The sequence below is a fragment of the Chelmon rostratus genome, chromosome 4, assembly GCF_017976325.1.
Source record: "Chelmon rostratus isolate fCheRos1 chromosome 4, fCheRos1.pri, whole genome shotgun sequence".
Classification (NCBI taxonomy): Eukaryota; Metazoa; Chordata; class Actinopteri; order Chaetodontiformes; family Chaetodontidae; genus Chelmon; species Chelmon rostratus.
The window spans coordinates 29,531,665-29,554,938 of NC_055661.1; the positions used below are offsets into that span (position 1 = coordinate 29,531,665).

Consider the following 23,274-nt stretch of genomic DNA (forward strand, 5'->3'; position numbering starts at 1 on the left):
TTTTTCGATTTCCCGCCCTCACCTGTCTCGTAGGTGGAGGTCTTCCTGACCAGCTGCCCCGCCCTGGGGCTGGAGACCATCTGGTACAGGATGTAGTCGTCGCTGGAGTCCAGGTCGGACGCTAGCAGCATGTACTCCTCCAGCCTCACGGCCCCGCCCTCCTGCACCTCCACCGCCACGTTGTTGATGAGGAAGGGCGGGGAGTCGTCTTTAGGCAGGATGTTGATGGGGAACTTGTGGCGGGTGCTGTGACGGCCGTCACTGATGCGGAAGACGACGTGGTCACGGGTGGTGTCGCTGTCGGAGTGATGGTAGACGACCACGCCGTCCCGCAGGTCCCGCACGCGAAACATGAAGGCCTTCCCACCTGAGACACAGGAAACACCACGAGACTGTACCTGCAGTTCACACCTGAGGAGACTTTCATTACAGGTAAACAGAAGCTTTCAGAAGCTTCAGAATAAAATTCACAGGGGAAACAACTGTGATCCAATAAAAGCATTGAATGACTTTTCAGTGAAATTGTGACATCATCATATGATCACATGATCATGTGATAATGATCATAAAACCATGATTTTAATTATTTAATGGATTCATAACAGTGGTACCCGATCCATCACCTGAAACATACATTTAAATATGTTAATGTTTTAAATGTGACTTTTCATGCATTTGCTTCGTGAATCTATATTTACATTGTAAAAATATTCTTTTCATTATTGTGATTATTGATTTCAACCACATCACTCAGCCCGAACGCTGCAACCAAAGAAGCATCTTAAAATTACATTTATGTGATTTGTTTTAGTCACCAGATTAAAAGAAGAAATATTTGGACAAATTCTTCTGAAATGTATGTGATTAAAGTAGTAAAGTAATAGTTTTAGCTGCACAAATGAGTGGTTTTAGTGTCAGTAAATTGTGTTCTGAGCAGCTGATTTGTGCTGTGAATACAGACTGTGGAGCCTGTTTGTCAGTAAGAAGAGTTGGACTGAACATGAAAAACTTCTATGTCCTACATTAATGAAATGTAGGCCGTGTCCATCTGTCAGCTCTCTGCTGCTGGCTGGCCTTCCTCACACTGTACATCATGCTAACACTAAAAGCAGAGCGTCACATGACTGGCGGCCTACTGGCGGACATGTGTTGTTGTCGGCGGACGGCTCCGTTTCCAGCCAAAGCTTCGCACTTTGATTCAATTACCGTCTCCAACACATGCACTGTTTTTTCTCCCATTGTCACTTGGAAATAACAAGTTTCTCTTAGCGCCTGAAGGCACCACGAGGCGCTGGCTGGGGTTTGTGCTGTGAACACCGGTGGGGTAAAACATGGCGTCCTTCCCGGTGGCCGCCCGGTTGCCAGGATGGGGGCTTCCTGTCTCCCTGTGCGTGCCAGAGAGACAGAAGGGCAAGGTCAGCAGACAGATTGAGCGACGAACGGTCGCGAGCCCGAACCTCATTAGCAACTTTACCGAGGGAAACCGGCTACTGGTCCAACTGATGGAAACAACTTGGTAATTGGGCCCAAAGGTGGCGTTGGGCAACAGGCCCATAAAGGAAAAATGGGATGGGAGGACTGTGTGTGTGTGTGTGTGTGTGTGTGTGCAGCAGGACAGGCAGCCATCCATTTGGCTGAAGGCGTTGGACCGAGCCTGCAGTGACTGTCCCCGCGCTGCAGCTTCGTCGCCCCTGAATCGCAGCATGGAGGGTCAGCGGCGCCCTCCTCAGGGACACGACTCCACCGGAGGAACCACTAACTGCTTCCTACAGGCCCCATACATGTGTGGAGAGCAAGCCAAACTTTTGTCAGCTTTGTTCCTACTTAACAAGAGCGGCAGATAAACAAGAGTCCAAACCGAGGCGATAAAATGATGCTGGAGCAGGTGCTGCTGCCCAACATGGAGGGGCGGGGGGGTGGAAACCTGCCCAGTGGGACAAAAGTTTCAACAACCATCCAACTACTACACTGCGCTGTTAAATAAGGTTTGTCTGTACAGTTTGAGATGGTTGATGGTAAAAACAAAGGCAGAATATATGGAGAAACGAAGGAAAGTCATCCAATCGTTTGTGTTCATTTTCTAATTCAATGACGAATCCTCATCAAATACTGAACACTTCAACGCCCTCAGGCCTCAACAAATGGGTCACAAGCCAAAGAGGCTGAAAAACACTGGTCTAAATCCTCCATTCCATCACTAACATGCTGGTTATTATGGTCTGTAATGGAATAAGGACAGAAGAAAGCTTAGGCCACAGCAGTTCGTACTCAGAAGCTGAATTAACGTCTGAACTGTCTGAGTCCGCCGTGAAAGCCCGCTGCGAGGCTCTTCGGCAGGTCATGAGGATTATTTGTGGACGTCTCTAAATAAGAGAGAGATCACATGTTAAATATCAGCTCGTTGTTCCACAAATGTGATGAAATGAGCCAGAGAATCAGTTCAAAACACACCTCCCTCCCCCTCTCTGCTTCTACATGTCTAAAGCAGCCATGAAAGGTTAACTCCCTGCCTGAGCCCCTCGGGCCGCCTGCGCTCCTGCCACCTCACCCCCCCCTCCCTCGCCGCCTCCTCCTAGCTGGTAGCATGAAAACCTGTTTGGGGACAGTGCATCTGCTCCCTGTGCACGACGGCATGAAATGACATAAGTTCCTCCAATCTGCTTGGTCCCTCTCCCCGTTTGAGACAAAGAGTCCGTCCCCCAACGCGCTGGGCTGGAAGGGCCAGACGTGGACGGAGAGGGAGGCAGCAGCGGCCTCCATGCTGCCACGGCCCCTGGCAAAGTGGCCACGGCCCCATTTTACACCTGATTAGGAAACACATGCAGAGCCACTAGACATATGCTTCCCCAGCCACACCGCAGTCCCTGGCGGATGGGGCGACACATGGAGGAAAAAGGGCGGAAAAGGCCAGGCGATGCTCTCCGGGAATTCCCAACCCAGCGTGTGTCGGAATACCAGCACGGGATTAAAGGACTGAGGTACGAGCACAGAGGATCGGTTTCAGGGCGAACTGGGGTTCTCCCTTAAAGAAACGGGACTCCATCAGCGAACTGCATGAGGATAAATGTCAATTCTGCTACTTTCCATCATCAGTCGACACCCAGTTTACGTGCTGCGTCCAATCAGGAATGTGCTGAGGCGATCCAGATGCTCTGGGCTTTAAACCTTTAAATATTCACATGTTAAGGAAACAGCTGCTGGTGTGAACAGGACACCACATACTTTGTTTTAAGGGATTTAAACTAACTAACAGATTATGGTTAACTAAAGTGCAGCCACTGCTGAAATGAAGGGCGAAGGTGCCCTGTGACCTTTGACCCTCACCTCTGACACTGAGGCGTCCATGAAGAGGTCCATCCACAGCCACCAGGTACACGGCATCGATGTTGTCGCTGTCGACTATCTGCAGCTCCTCCCATGTGATTGGTCTGGACTGACCCTCCAACAGGTCCAAACCTGAGACACCGCAGAGGAAAACAAATCTGAGCACAAAAGCCCTTTAAAGTGTACGTTACACACATGTGCTTAAGTTAGATTATAACATTTTTCGGGGGTAAATCAGTGGGATATTCTCCCGAGAAGTTGTTTCCTTACCCATGTTCCAGGAGACTCTGGGTGCGTTTGTTTCAGCTGCCCTGATGGAGATGTGGACCATGATGGGCGGGCTGGTCATATAGGAACCATCTATAGCCTGGAACTCCACCTCAGAGAAGATTAACAGAATATTATATGACTGAAAATCTAATATGTGACCATAAGAGAACATGAAACAGTTTGAATAATACATGGAAATTATGCATTTTGTGTGTTTTCCAAATTCATATAATTGAAAATATTTGATAAAACTTATCCTCAAAAAGGAATAACTCACGTTTAGTTGTTTAATAAACTTGAGAGTGACTGCAGGTTCCAGTCCTTAGCTTTGCATTGTGATAGCATTGATGACAATGCTATGCTACGAGCTAGCTAGCTGGTCAATTAGCTAGCTCAGCTATTAAGAACAGATAACCGTTGTCAACAGTAACTAGTTGTCCGATTCGGAAAGTTGCAGGAGCTACATGATACTGACTCACAGTTGGCAGCAACACAACTGACAGAGCTTTGTATCTTCATGGCTTTTAGTAGTTTTTATTTTGCCAGATAATAACAGAAACTGAGAGCCTTCATCCAACGGCTAGTTTAGCTTGGTTGAGGTTAGCAAGGTGTTTGTTTTAGTAGTTAAAGAAGCTTTTCTGTCAAGTTAGCTAACATTTACCTTCAAGAAGCGGTTTGATTCAGGTTTGCCAAATTTTCTGTTTAGCAGCAAAAAAGCTTGGAGCAGGTTAGCTAACAGTTTAGCTTAGTAGCTAAATGAGTTTGAATCAGGTTAGCTGACTGGTCAGTTAAGTAACTAAAGCTATTTGGTTCAGGTTAGCTAAAAGTTTTGCTGCTACACTAAAGCAGTTTGATTTGGGTTATTAACCGTGTATCTTATTTGAGATATAGACTTTTAATGTTTTTAGTCTCTCTTTATCTTTTATCATAATTATCATTAGCATAAAAATTGGCATAGCCTCCAGTACCTCATAATTCCTGCGGTGTGATTGGCTGCTGTTGGGTGGCTGGTAGGCCACCTTCATCTCATGGAGATCCAGCCAGGTGAAGGACGTGACGGGCTTAGTGTGGTCGTCCAGGTGGGTGACGTAGCCCTCGGCGGGCGGGGTGGTCACCTGGAAGACCAGCTTCTCCTGCGGCGTCTCGTGGTCTTTGGCATCCAGGGTGGCGGTGGTGAGTGGGGTGAGGATGAACTGGTCCACCTCCAGGATGAAGGAGGCCATGAAGGCGGCCTGGGGCGGCTGGTTCTGCATCGCACCGTGGATCAGAACCGGCAACCACACCGACTGTGCCTGGGAGCAAAGGGACGCGACAGCGAAGGTCAAAGATGAAGTGCCTCTTGGTTCTACATGATTTTAATCTTAGCAGCTTTCCCTTTTCTTCTTTTTCCTCCCAATTTGTTTAAATCTGCGTCTCTTTGGGACAAACATATGTTTTAACACAACATATATATATAGCACGTAGAAATCAACACGTACTGCCGCACTGTTATAGGTGGTGTTGAAGAGTAAGCAAGAGAAGAGACAATCAGATGTGTTAGGAATGACAGCTGTTTGTCATAAAGACACGTGTTCACGTGCTAACAAGCAGAGAAAAAATGGTTCCAACATGTTGTGTTTTGGGGTTTTTTAAAGCCCTGCAGAACCTCCAGCTGCACATCCTTCCACATCCACAGAGCTGAGAAAAGTACATCCAAGTGGGATGTCACCTCCTGACTGCCAATAAACCTCCGAACGTCTCGCCTGGAAAACTTCCACATCCGACTCGGATATGACTGAATCTGCTGTTCATCAACTTTCTTCAATTAAAACACTTAAAACAGCTTCTTCTCTAAAAGCTGCTTCCTCCAATTCATTATTTCCAACGCTGTAGTTCACGAGCAGTGAAGATTTGACGGCACCAATATCAATGTCAAGCTTTCTCTGTCTTTAGGAGAGGATTTGTATGTCTTCCACATCCGTTTCTGGACGTCACCATACCTCCAGCAGGGCCCTGGTGGCCTGCTCCCTCAGCTCCACCCTGATGGGGATGTAGTCGATCTCCGGTGATGGGGGGCTGAGGTGCTGGTACTTCAGGCCGGAGCTCAGGAAGTCCTGGCAGCTGGTTTTGAGGAAACGGACCTCCTTGGCGTCATGAAGACAGGGTTTGTTCCCCGGACAGAGCGCTGCTGTCTCTCTGCCTGGAGGACAGACAGACGAGCCGTGGACATGTTTTAACCATCAGGCACAAACCAAACATATTCCATGTCCCAGTTTAGTTTTATTTAGTCTAATAGTTTCTATTGTTTTCAATATATATTTCACTTTTTATGTGTTTCAGCATTTTTATTTGTATTCACAAACGATCACATTTTGCCATTTCTCTCTGTTTAGCTTTGTTTTATTATAAAGTAACATTTAGAAAAGTGCTACATACAGTAAATACAGTTTATAATTATCATTATTTTTATTCCAGAGAAACAATATCCATCTAATTCATACTGGTGATGTCATGTCTGTATATGTTTATGTTTATGTGTATTTTTGATGGGCATGAGTCCGCCAATCAGAAACCAGTGTTTCTTGTTGTCATGGTTTAAAAAGCATTAAATCCCATCACGACCTTGTGCCAGTGCTATGATCTGTGCACACATGACGTACCCTTCCTCTGTGTGGCGTCTTCCTCCCTCACCAGCTGACCCAGAGCGGGGACCCTGGTGTCGGTGGTCAGTCTGACGCTGCAGACCAGGTCGGCCGTGGTCCGGATGTTCAGGACAGAGCTGTCGATGGCGTTGGATAAACCGTAGAACTGAGGAACAACCAGCGGGGCGCTGCCCAACTCCACCACGCCAGACCCTGAGTCCACCACCCGCACCGGCAGAATGACCGTCTCCACCAGCGTGTCTGAGGACGTGAACCTCCACACAGATGCAGCATGTTGAAAGAGCATCTTTAAGTTTTTTAACACATAGTAGTCCAAAAGGTATTTATCTGATATTAGTGAACCTCCAAGAACCAAATCATAATGAACAGAATCAGGACTTTCTGAATCAAGACTGAATCTGGAGCTCAGTGCTAACATCCAGTGCTTGAGAGGAGCTTCACTGTGAACTGCAGCAGGAAACTTCTGGAAGCTTCACATCACGTTTGTTTGTATAAAGATGGATTAAAGTATTTCCCATGATCATCTTACGTGATCACTAACTGTTTTACTTCACTACTACTACTAGTACTGTACTTTTAGTGCTAGTGTCACTGCCTGTAACGCTAACGCTTCACTGCTGCTAACTGACCTGTAGACTCTCAGCATCACCGTGTCCTCGTCCAGCTGAGGACTGCCATTGTGGACGTATTTCACTTCGTCCTCCAGGAAGCTGCAGTCAAACACCTGCAAACAGCACAGAAGAAGACACCAGTAAAATCACTGTACTGGTTCGCTCGTGCTGCAGACAGCGTCGGCCGACTGTTGAACATCTTAACTCGATTACTACGGCAGGTGTGTCCTCACCTGTGGAGTCAGCGTCCCGACTCTCTGAGTGACGGGTTCGTTCATCACCGCCTCCACCTTACAGTCCGCGGCCGGATCCACGCTGATCTTCAGCTGCTTCTCTGTGATGAACGCCGATCGGCCCCTGGCGACCTCCACGCCCGAGTTCACCACCACCAGACTCCCTCTGCAGACGGTCGTCACCACCAGCAGCAACAACACGCCGACGGCAGCCATTTTGGATCAGCGAGGTCCTCTTGTTGCAAAGGTTGAGGAGGAAAGTTTTATTCTGAAGTGAAGTTGTGAACCACAGCTGATGGAGGATGAGGGCATCAGTGCAGGTTCTTTTGCAGGCTTTCCATTCAGTCTGCCTCCACCCACATACTTTGGTCCCGTGTCTCTACGACCTGCAGACGAGACAAGAGCTTAAACGAATGTGCCAGCTGCTCCAAAACAGTAACCAGTTTTTCCTGTTCACAAACATCTAACATATCATCACCTTGTAACGTGTTTGTGTCTAACGTGTTAGCAAGCAGCTAGCACAGCCCAACATGACCATCCCATCCTGTCGTGTGTGTGTGTCCACCTGATGATGTAATATGTCCAATAATCAATGTCCTTCTGGCTCTGGTTTGTCCATCTGCTGGCCGGTGCAGAGCAGTGGACGCTGAGTTTATCAGAGCAGTAAATGTGCTGCAAAGCCAGAACTAAAGAGGCTAAAAGGCTGAACTGAGCTGCAGAGTTGGTGATCATTTTGTTGAGATGTGAGACTGTGAGCGACGCCGCGTCACATCTTTTAGCTGCTAATGTATGAAACTAATGCTCAACTAAAGAGCCTCTCCAGCTTTAACAAATCAAAATTTGATGCATTTAAACGCTAACAAACCTGACCCCTGACCTCCAACACGCAGACTCCTCCCTCGACCCTGAGTCTGATGTTCAAAATACTTACTGAATAGCTCCGAACCTTCTCCAGCGTTACCATCTACCCCTTCAAAGTGCTAAAAATGATCAACTGCTCAGCTCCAAAGCCCTACGACTGCCCTTACCCAACACCAAAACTCCCCTAAATCCTCCAAACACTTAAAAAAACTCCCAGCATGCAGCTGGCCGGCCAGCCGTCTTCCCCCGCTGCTCCACGCTCCCAGCCGGAAAACGCTTTCACCCTCCATTTCACTTCAAACTAAAGCCCACTGCAGGAAACAAGGGGTTAATCTGCGTGACCCCGCGGAGGTGCTGGAAATGGCATGGGACGGGCGGAGCGGGGGAGGACGGGGGAGGGTGTTTTCAGGATCAAAGCGGGGCACCAACTGGAGCCGGCCTGTCACTTCCCATCCGGCCAGACGAGCATCGGTTCGTTAGTTCGAGGCTTCGGCTGGATGTGTGAACCTCTGGGTGCTGCTCTGTGGAAACAGGCCTTTCATGGGGAGGCGGGTTCCAGTCCACAGAGATCTCTGTCTGCCGCTCAGGCTTTTAAATAACGCATTGTTTTTCATTTAAATTCCAGATTTACACAGTACAGTGCAGGTCTGAACCAGCTGGGGGCCGATGTTGTCATGTGACCTCAGGCCCCTGTGTGACTCCCCATGTTAAGGTGCTGGTACGCTCCATCACAGCTGCCTGCTGGATGCTCCCACAGTGCAAGAAAAGCCCTCCGCCCACACCTGTCCGACGTCAGAAAAGGGGGAGGCTGCATCCAACGACTTCTGTGACCGTCCGAAACCCACAATCTGACATTCACCCCCCCTTCACGCCCTGATTGGCTCGCTGTGTGGAGGCGAGAAAGGACTCACGGTTTGAACTTCTCAGCTTTCTCATTCTTGACTCGAACTCTTCTGTCACTTTTCATGCGACCAACCGAGCGCAGCTTCATGAGCATCAGGCGCACGCCGGCGGTTGGGATAGCGCTCCCCGCTGGTAGCGGTGAGAACAAATGGCCTGCGCCTTGATGCTCAGTAGGATTAAAGCTAACGTTGGTTAGTTAGCAAGCTGACATGAGTAGCTTTGTTACAAAGCTTACAGAACGATGGGTTTGACATTGGAGCTCACACTGCCTGAAAAAGGAAGGTGACAGTTTATCTCCTGACGCTCGCTCTCAGCTGTTGGAAACAACCTGTTCAGAAGCTCGAGGCTTGAACGTTGTTTCCTGCTCTCTGCAAAGTAGAAAAACATGCTCGCTCAGGTCGAGAGTGAAACGCTGACCAAATCCAAACTACACAGGTTTGATGACAAAAACAGATGGAAGATTTTCAGCACATGGAAGTTAGAGCTGGTTCCACTTTAGAAACTTGTTCATTAAAAACAATATGCATGTGTTTTCAGCAGAGCTAGCAGTGCGGCTCTGCACTGCAGACTGAAATACCTCAACAATTATTTGATGCACTGCCATGAGATTGTGTCCAGACATTTGTGATCACCGGAGGACGAAGCCTCCGGACTCCGACTTTCTTGCTCAAAGCTCCGTTGTGCAGAGAGAGCTGCCAGCATGGCTCTGTCCTTTCCCAGTTCAACAGAAAACAGCAGGAACGTACTTTACCTGCACAGCCCGTAGGTCGGTGTCTTGTCTCCGCAGAAGCGAGCGTTGGACGGGACAGATGCAAACGGTGGGACTCAGGCTGAGGCAGGACGTCTGTTAAATTATCCTCCAGCTGCTGCGATGGCTGGAAGTGACTCACTGCTGCTGAATGGGAAACATATACTCTGAGGTGAACTGCCACGGTTCTCAGTTCTGAATGAAACATGGTAATTAACTGCAGATCTGACCACAGTCAGACCCACACAGGCCTTTGAACACCGACACCGACAGTTTCTGGACTCAGACCGTCTCTGGCTGGTAACTGTGCCACACTTAAAAGCATGAAATTGGATTATTTTCATTCCAAACATACCAGGTGTTTAGTGTTTCCTTCACATTTCTGTGTTTTAAACAGTGAAGCCGTTAAAACTCTCCACTGAAACACAGAATACTTCAGCGAATACCGTTATGTTATGGTTATGGTTGCTCCTGTAACCGCCAGCCTGCCACTAATTCATCAGTCACTCCTGGTCCTCCTGCTGCTGCAGCTTCTGAACACTGACAACAACAGATACTGCTTCTACCCAACTCGAAAGAAAGCTGGCACATTCTGTAAAGCGTAAATAAAAAGATCCTTTTCGACGTACATTCGACTGAATGCAATACAAAAATCCAGAATGAGTGGATATATACAAAAACTCTAAGTTTATCAGTGTGAATCCTCAGTATACTTTATTCAACTGAGCACTGCTGAGTACTACTGCTGCTGCTGCTGTTGAGGTACTTCCTGATGATGTGTTGGCAGCACAAATGCTGGGAACTGTCACTACTGTGTGAGCGACAGTGAACCAGCAGTTAACAGTCATCAGTTAAAACTGCCTCCTTTTCAAGTAAAGCTGCTAAAATCAGATGATCGTCTTCTGCTGTTTCACACTGAACACCACAAACATGCCGGCATACAGGGAACAGCAGAAAGCAGCATGTGACGATATGATGGTGATGATGATGATGATGATGATGATGATGATGATGATGATGATGGTGGGATGGAAACTGAGTGCAACGACCTGACAAGTCTGTCTGATGTCAGGCAAATACTACAACATCCAGACCTTCAACACGGAAAACTAGTGTGCTACCATGCTCTGTTTGTCTGCACAGTGAGTTTACCTGTTTACTGCTGAGTTTACCTGTTTGTTTACCTGTGTTTGTGTTCACCTGTAGCGTCATCAGTTTGTATGTAATTTGATCTCTACGTGAGTTTATCTGCACTATAAAACCAGAAAAGCTCATTATGCTTGAAAACATTGAAGGTTGCTAACTGTCTTCATACATGAGTTTATCGGTCTGAATCTGTCCATCCATGCTGTTCATGACTTTATGTTCATCTGTTGATGTAGTGAGTGTCTCCATACAGTGCTGTGTTTACCTGTCCACACATCTGTCCACAGTGAGTCTGTCTGTCTGCAGGGTGAGCACAGATGCAGATGTGCAGCAGCATCTGCAGCACTGCAGGAACTAAACTCACTGTAACAAAACACTGCAGAGAAAGTTTCCACTGAACTCCTGCCGCTTTAATCACATCCTCGGCCTGTAAAACCGAAGGGACACACTTCCACGAATGTGTGTGTTTACGAGTGTGTGAGTGTTTTAAATTAGGAAGAAGCCGAAGGACAGAAAAGTGAGAGAATACAAGGAAGGAAAACCCCTCAGTGTCCTCTAATCTGTGTTTCTTCTGTGTGTGTGTGTGTGTGTGTGTGTGTGTGCGTGAAGCTGGTTGGCACCTACCTCCAGCTGTTGGAGTTTCTCTCTTCGTCTCCGTCTTCTTCACCTTCTGCACACGCTCAGAGGAAGCAGAATGCTGTCACACACACATTCACATACACACTTCACACCACCACCACCCCCCCATTCAACAGCTCACCGTCACCCCCACACGTCTGGCATCCAACACCACAGAGGAAGAGAGAGAGAGAGAGAGGCTGGGGGGCTGAACTGTGAGGCAGGAGAACAAAGGGCGAGCGAGTTTCCTCGACTGGTTGAGTCCTGAAGCCAAAACCAGAGAAAGAGACGGGGGGGGGGGGGGGAGACAGGGAGAGAGAGAGACAGAGAGAGAGAGAGACGGGGGACAGGGAGAGAGAGAGAGACAGAGAGAGAGAGAGACAGGGAGAGAGAGAGAGACATTCAGAGAGAGAGAGAGAGAGAGAGAGAGAGGAAGACAGGAAATATTCTGTGAGGTTTCCAGGACTGTTATTTTTACTGCCCCCCCTCCCCCCACTGCCTCCCACTCTCTGTCTTTATTTCTTTCTGTGTGATGCAGATAAATATGAAAATCCACCTTTTGCTCTCAGTGTTGACCTTCTTTGAAGATTAGATTAGACTTTATTGATCTCACGATGGAGAAATTCACCACCTCAGAGACCTGAACCTGGACTAGAACTACCTGAGGACCTCGATGATTTATTAGTTCCTGTTTACTGTCATGTGATCAGCTGCTAGAGAGCTATTAGAGCGATGGTGGAGAGTTGAAGGTGGCAGAACTGAGCTTTAAGAGATGGAAGAAGCATTCAGATGTTTGATTTAAGTGTAAAATAGTGTCGCATTCAAAATGTTACTTCAGGAAAATCAGTAATTGTACTTCAAGTCTTAAAGTACTGCAGTAAAACGTCCCTGTGACTGTTCCACTGTTCTCCTGTTCTCCTGTTCTCTCTGATCTCATCAGATTACTGTGACTCAGTCGTTCATGTCAAAGCAGGATTTTACTGTTGGAGCTGGTTGAGCTTCATTTGAACTAATGATTCTTTTCATTCTGGATCAATCAGCTGATCATTTCCTCCATTAATCGATCGATCGTTCGGTTTGGAAACATTGTGAAAATAGTGAGAAATGTGGTGACGATGAGGCCAAAGTGACGCCTTCACAGTGTTTGTTTAGTCCGAAGCTCCACATTATTACAAACACATTCAGATCATTCAGATCATTCAGAGGAAAAGCAGCAGATCAATGATCTGCTTTACAGAAAAAATCAATTTTTCACTACACTTTACCCAAGATAATTAAAATAGTTTCCTGTCAATCACCTAATTAACTAGATGACTAAGTGTTTCAGCTGTACTTGTATAAACTGTCATTTCATTTCTGACAAAAATAATCAATATATTTCCCTCTGAGATGTGGAGGGGTGGAAGGAGAAAGTGGCTTGAAAAGAAAATCCTGAAGTAAAGTACAAGTACCTCAAATCTGCAGCACAATACTTGAATGAAACTTGTTCGCCGAGCTTCATCAAAAGAGAAGAACGTTTGAGTCCCACGAGGAAAACGACCGACAGAAACTTTGTGTCTCCGTGTTGTTGACGGTCTGAGAGTCTTTACAGTCTGTCGCCCTCATTAATTCACTGCTTTAAACACAAACACAGGTTTGTCCCCCACTGAGCTGCTGCTGAGCTGACCTGTTCACCTCACACACACACACACGCACACACACACAGACAGACACACACACACAGGCTCTGATCACATTAACAGCCTCATGCTGCGTTCAGGATCACTGCGTCTGTTCACTGTGTCAGATTTTAGATTAACAAGTCATAAATTCTGGTCCTGACTCAGCAAACAGACTCGACCAATCAACCTGCATGATGTCGCCAGGTGGGAGGGAGCTAAACAAACATGGCGTCTGACGTGTGTGACGCTGGCTGTCACGTGTTGGGAGGCGAGAGATTATATTTCTGCGAGGACGCTTGGTTGTTGTCCACTAAAATTCATTTCACGGGTTAAAACTATTGATAGTAACCTCTTTAAAAGATCAGCGAATCAGGCGAGAGTGTTTCTTGGCCGTGGTAAGAAACGGTTCATCCTCCTGAGAGCAGGAATGTGCTGAATGCCAGTTCTCCTCTGCTTTACTCCTCCACTTTATCTGACAGCTTTAGTTAGTGGCACGAGGCAAAGCTCTTTGAGCTATAGAGGCGAGTGGCTCGATCCACTATTGTTATCCCGCACATTTTTCCTTCCCATTTTTCATCTTCCGCCAGAATTTCGGCACGTAACTCGTCCCGCAGCTTTGAGAAAACCCTCGCAAACTATATATCAAAACGTGCGGCTCGATCGGGAATGGTGTGCTATGTCTTTTATAGCTCTTTTGTCAATAATTCGCAAAGCTATTCGCAAGAAACTGCGAAGAATTTCCCATAAGAAATGAATGGGGAAATTTCCTCAAATTTCAGCCTTTTTAAATTGTCCGCTGCTTCGGAGAGACTCCTAGAGACTTCATTCAAACTTTAAAACTTAGATAATTTTGTCGGGTTGAAATGAACCTGGCACATTTTTTTGATATCTCTTACGGTTTTCGGGCTATGACCATCTGAAGACCATAAAGTTTCTCAAAAAATGCTCAGAATTTCTCCCCCTAGAGTGGATGACATCATCACTTAGAGTGACAGAGCCAGTAAGAAAACGACTAAAATTTTTTTCTGAAATTGCCGTAAAATCCAAACGGTGAATAGGAGACACATAATTTTTGGATCTTTTTGTAGACAAACCTTTCTTCTCTCGTCAAAGTTCAATTTTAAAGGGTTAGCCCCCACCAAATTTAAATAAAGAGGGATCTTGCACCAGCTGCCCTGCTCTGCTGCTCCATTTAAACCCATACAATCTCCTGTTTTCTGAGTCGCAGCCTGCCGGAGTGTGTCTTTTTAAATCGACCATTTAGTCATTTTTCTAAAGAATATCTGGACATAAAACACACGTACATCTGGCCCAGACTTGTCCGCATCTCACAGTGTAATCGTTTTTTTGATAGCAGCTACGGTTTTGTCACAATCACAAGTTGTTCGGATGAAACCGACAGCGAGAAAGTAGCTGTCCAGGAACAGGTAAAAAGTGGGAGAGGTAGAGAGGTAATTATCAGCAGGTGGGGCAGAAGTTACACACGCACACACATACACATTCAGACACACATATACCAGACACATCTCCATGTAGGAACTGGTTGGGCTGCTTGTTCAAAATACTTTGGACAATTTGATAAATGTGTTTTTCAAGCAGACAAACACACACAACCAGATGAAGACACACACACACACAGTCACACACAAATACAGTTAAATACACACAGACAGCCTCATATACATAGACAGGCACAACGCCGTTAGCTCTATTAGCGCCAAGAGCATTAGCACCGTTAGCTCTGCTAGCTCTATTAGAAATGTTAGCACCGTTAGCTCTGTTAGCACTGTTAGCTCTGTTAGCATTAGCACCGTTAGCTCTGTTAGCACCATTAGCTGTTAGCTCCCTTAGTGTTAGCTCTGTTAGCTCCATTAGCATTAGCTCCATTAGCTCTGTTAGCGCCGTTAGCACCGTTAGCGTTAGCACTGTTAGCTCTGTTAGTAAAAGGAAACTTTGGATGATAATAGAGATGGTTCATTTCCATTAAATTCATTCATGTTTATTGATTCAGTTAATAAGACCAGCAGCCCCCTCGAGCCTGTCAAAATTTCGGCGGCGCCGGAATTGTCTAGTTACTAGTTACTCTTCAGATTCCTTCCTGTCCAGTAAAAAGCTTGTATCTCCAGATGTGTTGCTGTTGAATGTTTGTGATAAACTGAAGGATGAAGTGAGAAAATTCTCGTCTTTCTTTAGCTAAATAAACTTTTTAAAAAGCCTCTTGGATCAGCTGGAAATGCATCGTCACAAAGCTGAAAACAGGCTGTTTGTCTGAGATACGAGGTTCTCACGGGACAGCCATATGATGCATTGCTGTAGATTAAACTAGCCAATGAAAATCAACGTGCCATATTAAAATCATCAGTGTTGGAGGTGACTGACACGTGTTGTTCTAAAGATTTCATCTTTAACATGGACTGAAAGGTCATATTCCAGAGAGGAGGTGATTTTATAAATATCAATAGATAAATATCAGTAGTCAGGAGGTGAGTTTTTGTCAGAATGAACGGGATTGAGAGAGTGAAGAGGGCGTGCCGGTGTCTGCGGTGTAATTAGCTCAGGTGCGTTAGGTGGACTAGTCCAGGTAAGGCTGCGTACGTTAAAAGAAGAAGAGCAGAGAGGCCAGAACGGATGTTATCACTGCAGACTTCCTGTAGCACGACGAGGAAGAGCAGAGAAAAGGACGCTGCGGTGAGTGTGGTTTCTGGTGATGATGATCAGGCTCTGGACTCTGGACTCTGGTCTCTGGTCTCTGGACTCTGGACTCTGGACTCTGGACTCTGAACCTGCAGCACAAACAGCCCTCTATTGAATCTCCACAGCTGTGAGCGACATTCTTCACATGTCAGGTGAAGTTTAGACTCGTCACCTGCTCGCTGAAGTCCACTGCTTTTCAGTCTGAATCATTAATTCACCCGGTAAGACTACTCACATTACATTATATATTTGACAAGTTACTTGTACTTTGAGTAGTTCATTGACCAAGTACTTTTATACTTTTACCTGCGTTTGTCAAATGGTAATTTTTACTTTTGCTTTAGCATTTCTTTGATGGGAAGAATAAATATTGGCAGCCATTAGCTTCCATACAGAAGGAAGGAAGTGGAGGAGCTGAATTTATGAATCTAAAATTCAGATCACAGTTATTTGATTATTATTGTGCTACTGATTTTATGTTCCTGTCTGATGGCTCTTATTGTCTCCGGAGGTTGGGGTTTAATTCGTTTATGTAATTAATTGTTTTTTCTCTGTAGGTGCCTTCACCTTTGGTTGCAGTTATTTCATATCCATTTTTATTATTATAGTGTTCTAAATCTAATGATAATAAACGAGCTGTGAGTCCTTGAAAGAGGTTTTGGATGTGCGTGTTTTGCACACTGATTCTTTTATCTGAACCGGCTTCAGTGCGACTCCATACATGGAAGCGTTTTTCAGAGTCTATTAAATGTCATTAAAATTACAAAAAGACAGAAACAGGAAACGTGACGTGTCGTGACCTCAGCAGCGGGGGGTCAGATACAGAAAGTTGTGCTGAAGTTGAGGCGTGTCTGTCACAATGCATTTAGGTTTATTTGGAGGCTTCGGCGCCAGAAACGTCGCTGCGGCTCTGACTGACTTCCAGTCGACCGTCCGGCGCTCTCTGATCATTTCTGACTGCTACCCTTTGCGTGGTGACTTTAGACTTTGCCACGGCGTTTGGCCCCGCGCCCACCTCCTCGGCCCCGGGGTCCCTGTCAGCCTGACGCCGTGACTCCTCCACCGCCTGAAATTAATTTCCCTTCCTCGCTGACCCGTAATTAAATCCTGGAACGGTCTGTACTGACAAGTGGAGGCAGGAAAGAAAGAAGAAGAAGAAGAATCCTCTTTTCGACTTTGTTGGCCATGAACTCGGAGGACATTTTGTCCTCGTGTTCGCGGAGCGGTGGATCCTCTGGGTGTTGAATCAGCAGGGGCGGAGCCGCGTGGCGGAGGACTGCAGGCCTTCCCTCTGTTGGAGGCCGACGCCTTCCTGCAGGTCCGTTGGCCGATAAAGTGAGAACCTGCGTGCGGCGCTTTGAACGACAGTTTTCTGGAGTTCGGTAATTATCAGGTAAGCGGGCGACACCCCTCCAGTCGGAGCCGAGGCTTTCTGCGGAGCCTCTTTACAGCCACGAATAAAGTGAGAGATTAAAGCCGCTCGGGTTTGGAGCTTTCCACTGAAGCTCCTCCACCGGCGCGGCGTTGGCAGCAGAATCAGAGCAGCGGGCCGCCGCCAGCCTCGTGGCACCCGTTCAGCTCGGTGGCAGCGGCCCACGAAGAGCCAGAGCCGCGTCCACAGGCGGCGTCCTCCCCCCCTCCATCCCTCCCTCCATCCCACAGCGAGAGGCTGAGAGAGGAGGACGTCTTCATTAAGAGATTCAGAGTGAAACGCTGAATATTCCTCCATCATTACCGCCTGCTCAGTGTCTGCGTGGTCCAGCTCTGATGCCCGGTCGCATCATGACGGGAAACTTGCTGATTTTTCAGCAGCGTTGTATCATCACAGTCTGGTTGTTTATGCAAATGAAATAAATTTCCCTCTGTGTTGCCTGCACGCAGACACCCCCCCCCCCCCCCCCCCCCCCCTCATATTCCAGCCAAAGCCTCAGACTCAGATCAAACTGTAGCACATGCTGTGTACTGTTGAGGGTCGTCACATCAAGTTTGGACTAATTCAGACCAACACATCTGCAGCTGCTCTGAATCTGATATGGAGGCTCAAACAGTCACATAATATAAATCTATATAAATAAATCTGAGTCTGTGATCAGCAGGAGTGACTCCTGACTCCTTACATAATGCAAATGAGAGAAATAAAGCAGCTACACACTGTACAAACATGATTCTGGTGAATTAACAGAAACCTCTTGTTGCACAGAGCTCGACTTTCCCCTGATGGAAATTAGCCTGTTTCTTTACGCTCATTCTCATTGGCTGCTGTTTGTCTTATGTTGCTATCTGAAGATGAATTTATTTAATAGAATGTCGCTGATCTTGGCTTTTTTGTAGAGACAGCAATAAGAGTAAGAATAAAATGAAAAAAGAAGAATATATATATATATATATATACACACCGTATTTTCCGCACTATAAGGCTCACCTAAAAGCCTAATTATGGCTATCGTAGTCAGGGGGCGTGGCCGAAGTAACAGTAAAATAAGAATATGTGCTAAATTAAAATATTAATCAAACGTGGTTAATGTGATTTCTGCTCCTGAACCTCAGCGCCTGCATCTTCACGCAGGATAAACTGTCATCTGTGAGCGCGCGCGGCGTTTGTTTCAAAATGAACGAACTAAAATAAAATATATTTTAAATAAATGCTCATTAATTATTTTCAAGAGCCGCATCAGAGGGATGAAAGAGCCGCCGGAGCCGCGGGTTGCTGACCTCTGATCTAGTGGATGCATAACGCAACCCCACGGTACTTTCTATGCGCCTTATAGTGCGAAAACATGGTATATGGACATTATATACAGAAAGTGTATAAAAATAGAACTGTCCTGAGAAGGATGGCTCAGTTTCTGAATGGAAACCATTGCACATGGTAAGATATGGATAATAAGAAAAATATATAACACAGTAGAAATGATACATCAGCACAGTAAAAAAAAACATAATATTGCACAGGATGTCGTGGATTTTAGCAAACAAAATATCAAATATCAAGATAACAACAGATACAGGCAGTGAGCATGCTCTCATCGATACCTTCATGTACATCAAGTAAAAGTACAGTTATTGTTTAAAACAGAAAAAGCTGAATTAGAGAATCAACATGCAAAGTGCATTTCCTAAAAATCACCACAGTGTCCAGCACTGATTATTCCAGAGACTCGAGACTCGGACGGGGATAAAACGACTTGTGAAGATTTCTGGCCTGCACGCACTAAACAGTATTAAAACAAAATGAAACGTGTACCTTGAGTCGTTTATTGAAGTACTTTTATCCTTCTTGAGCAGATTTGTCATTTTTACTTTTGCTTTTTTTTTTATGGGAAGCAGCTACTTTTCTCACAAACAGCAGAACCCAAAACCGGTCAGACGGTCGATTACTCAACCAGCTCAGTTTGCCAGCAGGTCAGGAGGTCAAGTTGATTTAACGAGCGCCCCCTGCTGGACTACGAGTCAAACTACTTCAAACTGCGCGTTGTGTTTGCAGACTGAACATTTGAATTCAAACAGGTCGACACAGAACGCAACAGAACTGAGACGCAGCTACAGTTCATGGATGACACCTGCAAACACACCTGGTGTGTAGACACACGTTGACAGTGTCTGCTGTGGTCGAGCTCGAGCTCCTCTCAGGCCCATTAGTCCCATTAAAGAGTCATACTGGTGACCAGTGGAGGCTCAGAGTCACACTGGGAACCTGTCAGCTTCAATACATCAAAACAACAGACTGACTGACACCATCCTCCCCGAGGAGAGGATGGAGTGATGTCGGCGGCGGGTGGGGTCAGCAAGGGGAAATGGATCACACACACACACACACACACGCAGGCCTGAAGCCTGGCCGGCAGTGTCAGGTGAAGGCGGATTGAAGGAGGAATTAGACGACTGGGTGGACGAGAAGATGAAGAGAGGGAAGACAGAGGAGGAGGATGCGAAGTGGTGGGGGTATCACCTCCCGAGGAAGATGGGGGGAGAGGGAGGAGGAGGTTGGGTGGGGGTCTGACCTTCCCTGGCAGCGATGAGGAGGGAGGAGCTCATCCTCAGATTATGCAAATGAGGCGTCGTTTTGATGCAAAACAAGCCGGACTGGCTGCTAATGTTTCTCCAGTCGTGAAAGGGCGAGACTCCCTGGGAGAAATACCAGGAGAGAGAGGGAGAGAGAGGGAGGGAAGGAGCAGGGGACTCTGGGTAATGAGAGGGGCTGGGCCGGCGGCTCCCCCAGCGTTATACATTATCATATTTCCACGTAATTAGTTGGTTTTTCCACATGAAATGAGGAAGCGGCTCGACGGTGCGTTCACAGCCGCGAGGACAGCCGGCCGCTCCCTTTCTTCCTCTGTTACTGAGTGACGACCTCTGACCTTTCCTCTCACACCATCCAACACACACACGCCAACACACACAACAACACTCTCCATCGACCTATAAACGACGATGGCGTCCATGGATCTGATTAATATGTGAACATTAGTGCCATTAGTGAGAGACAGCGAGCTAACGGGAGCCCCCAGGAGCCTCTGGGGGCCCTTGGCAGCCTGCTTTCGCACACGTGGCCAGATAACCTGGGCACACAACCAAACGCACACATGAGATTTAAGTGGTTTTGGGTTGCGATCGCGTCCTGCAGCCGAAGGCCTGAAAGACCTGCTGATTCCCACTGAGAGGCCAAAACTCTGGATCTGATATCACCGCAGACCCGAAGGGATCCTGATGCAGGATCACAACATTTCCACCAAACGACAGTACAGTTAAAGTCATCGCTCACCACCCAGACACAGGACTCCAAGATCGTCACGCTTTGAAGGTGCAGTAAGTAAAAAAATAGATTACGGAAATGCAAAGTGTGTTCAGTGTAAAGAGTATTAAGAGATTTACACATTCAGCTCATTCATTTAATGATCAGTGACCTTTGGTTTGCAGAGAAGCTGAAGGTCAGATGATCGCACACATGAAGTGTAGTCAGAAGGTCACGCTGTGTGTGACTCACTGATGAGAATCGTCCAGGTCCTCCACGAAGCAGCTGCTGATGGTTCATCGCAGCCAGAAGCTTGCACTTCGGTCAAACTTTTTGCCAAATGGTGAAGCAGGTGGAGGCTGGCTTCTACAAAACACTTCCTGTTGGTGCATTCAGGGACACTCCGAAATATAACAACTTGCAACTCAGCTGTGGAAAAGCACTGAACTGATGAATTTGGAGGGCGGACGACAAGCAAAAACAGACACTGGCTGTATTAGAAGCTGTCTATTATACTAACTGACCAAACAGCATGCAGTATACAGTGTACAGTAGTTGTTGTATACCTTCCCTGTGTGATCTTATATGTTGCTTCTCTTTAATAAACTCTATAAACTTAGATTATTATTTCTCACATCCATGCTCACATTAAACGCTCAAAATTCTGCAAAGAAGGACAAACTCTAACTATTTGTTTTCAGTAATAATTATGTTTGACTGTCGCTGCTCGCGACATAAAAGCAGCTGAAAGACTTCTGCTTCTTATTCGCTCACTGGTTGATTTTGTCCTGTTTTTGCCTGAAAAGACAGTTTCAGCCAATCACAACAAGCCACATCACACATGGCAACAGCTACCTGGTGACAGAAGAAAAGTGGTGGATTGCAGTGTTAATTATTTTTCACAGAGGTCATAAAAACCAGGTAAGAGGACTTCAGACTGGTTTCTTTGCACCTTCAGGGTCCCACCTTCATCACATGTCACTTGGTTCTGGTCATCTGTGTTCAGATACAACAGGTCAGGCATCATTAGCTCATTTTTAAGACTCTGTAGAAAACAGTTTGCTGCTGGTTTGTTTTTGGGTCTGTGGACACACATTTCACAGAGGAGGGGGTGTCAGCAGGGGGCCCAGCCACAGGTTTTCACCCTGAAGACCTCTAACATCTCCATCCAGCCAGGTGATGCAGCTCACATCTGGTTTCTCTGCAGTTTCAGGAGTGAAAACGAAGAAGAAGATCAACTAAAGAGCTGACGGAGGACTCGGGATGTTCAGTGGTAAAACTATTTGCATTAAAAACTGTCTTATTCTGAGTTAAACCTTCACTTTCCATTCACCCATCCCACATCAATATCAGCGGCACTTCACCACAAACTCCTTCCGACGTGAGAACGTGCTCTCCATCCATCCCCGGGGGTCCTGCTGAAACTGTGCCATCGTGCCTGTTGGAGGCTGCGTGGGCTCAGGCCAACCCAGCCCGGATGGATGGGCGGATGGATGGATGGATGGATGGATGGATGGATGGACCAGAGGCTACGGGCTGGGCGAGGCGGAGCGGCGGCGAGCTGGATGGCGTGTGTCCCACGGAGCACGCTCAGTGAAGCAGCAGGCGAGCAGTAGCTTCAGATTAGCCCGCCGAGGCTGGAGAGGAGTTGGCTGCAGTCCGGACTTCATGCATCATCAGCCAGAGTCCTGTCCTGCTGTGTGTGTGTGTGTGTGTGTGCGTGTGCATGTGTGTGTGTGTGTGTGTGTGCGTGTGTGTGTGTGTGTGTGTGTGTGTGTGTGTGTGTGTGTGTGTGTGTGTGTGTGTGTATTGTTGACTTAGCCTACTTTTGGGGACATTTTTCAGACTTAAGACCAGTTAATTGGGGACAGTTTGTGCAACTGAGGACAAGGAAATGAATGGAAGTCTATGTAAAGTGATCCAGGTCAATGTGTGTGTTCTGTTTGGAGCTGCAGTCCCCAGTGTGTCTGCCCTGAACTGGACGCCATCTTTCTGTCTCAGCTCTGATCGATCTGATGCATTACGTGATTGATTGAAGATTAAAGATTGTCTTGAGTCACTGCAGCAGCTTGTTAAAAACACGGTTTAGTTTTTATTTCATGTTGATGGTTTGACATGTTTGTCACAATGAAAGAAGCTTGTGGTTGTTTGGTGGTGGTGTTAGTGGTTGTGTTGGTGTTACTGGTTGTGTTGATGTTAGTGGGTGTGTTGGTGTTACTCGTGGTGATGAAGGTTGTGTTGGTGATGTTACTGCTGACGGATATTTGGGTCATATTCCTATACTTTGATAGGTTTGATTACACACATATATTCTGCTAATAGTTAGTTTACATGCACATGCTGACATTAATGATCGTTGGATCCTGATGTGTTGATCTGATTCATATTTTCTGCTGATGGATTTTGTGACTGAATAATCAACAGAAATTCTTCTTCTCCTGGTGAAGTTTTTCCTTTATTATTCATAGAAGTGATTTAGACGAGGAGTGATTCTCTGTGTGCAGAATATATCTGAGGCCAGTGTGACCTAGAACAGGAGGTTTGAGATAGAGGCCTGACATGGGGATCATCTTGGGGCCCTCGACTTAAGATAGAACAGGTTGGTGTCAGGGATAAGGGTGTCTCTCTAGATTTGTCCTTGCAAACAGGTTGCTGCGGTGACGTTGGATTCTCTAAGATGTTCTGTCTATAAAATATTGGGTCAGGGAGGGGTTGTGTGTCAGACTTCGTGAACTGACCCAACTCTGTTGTGGATCAGGGAAGGGTTCAGTCGAGACCCAGAGCTCTGTTACTTTGCACATTCTATTGATGTTAGAATAAAACTGATTTTT

At 46.6% G+C, this 23,274-nt stretch overlaps 1 protein-coding gene across 1 annotated transcript in view; it reads right to left on the reverse strand.

Annotated features, from left to right (window-relative positions):
* The window catches only part of frem1b (Fras1 related extracellular matrix 1b), a 38,262-nt gene extending 30,966 nt beyond the window's left edge, over window positions 1-7,296 (reverse strand). Inside the window, exons 1-8 of the mRNA XM_041935427.1 lie at window positions 7,081-7,296; window positions 6,866-6,960; window positions 6,234-6,490; window positions 5,574-5,773; window positions 4,563-4,886; window positions 3,595-3,703; window positions 3,325-3,456; window positions 23-367 (exon numbers count right to left, since the gene is read on the reverse strand). Of these exons, the coding sequence (XP_041791361.1) occupies window positions 23-367; window positions 3,325-3,456; window positions 3,595-3,703; window positions 4,563-4,886; window positions 5,574-5,773; window positions 6,234-6,490; window positions 6,866-6,960; window positions 7,081-7,296 (1,678 nt within the window). The remainder of the gene's footprint in view (window positions 1-22; window positions 368-3,324; window positions 3,457-3,594; window positions 3,704-4,562; window positions 4,887-5,573; window positions 5,774-6,233; window positions 6,491-6,865; window positions 6,961-7,080) is intronic.
* Between the last annotated feature and the right edge of the window lie 15,978 nt (window positions 7,297-23,274).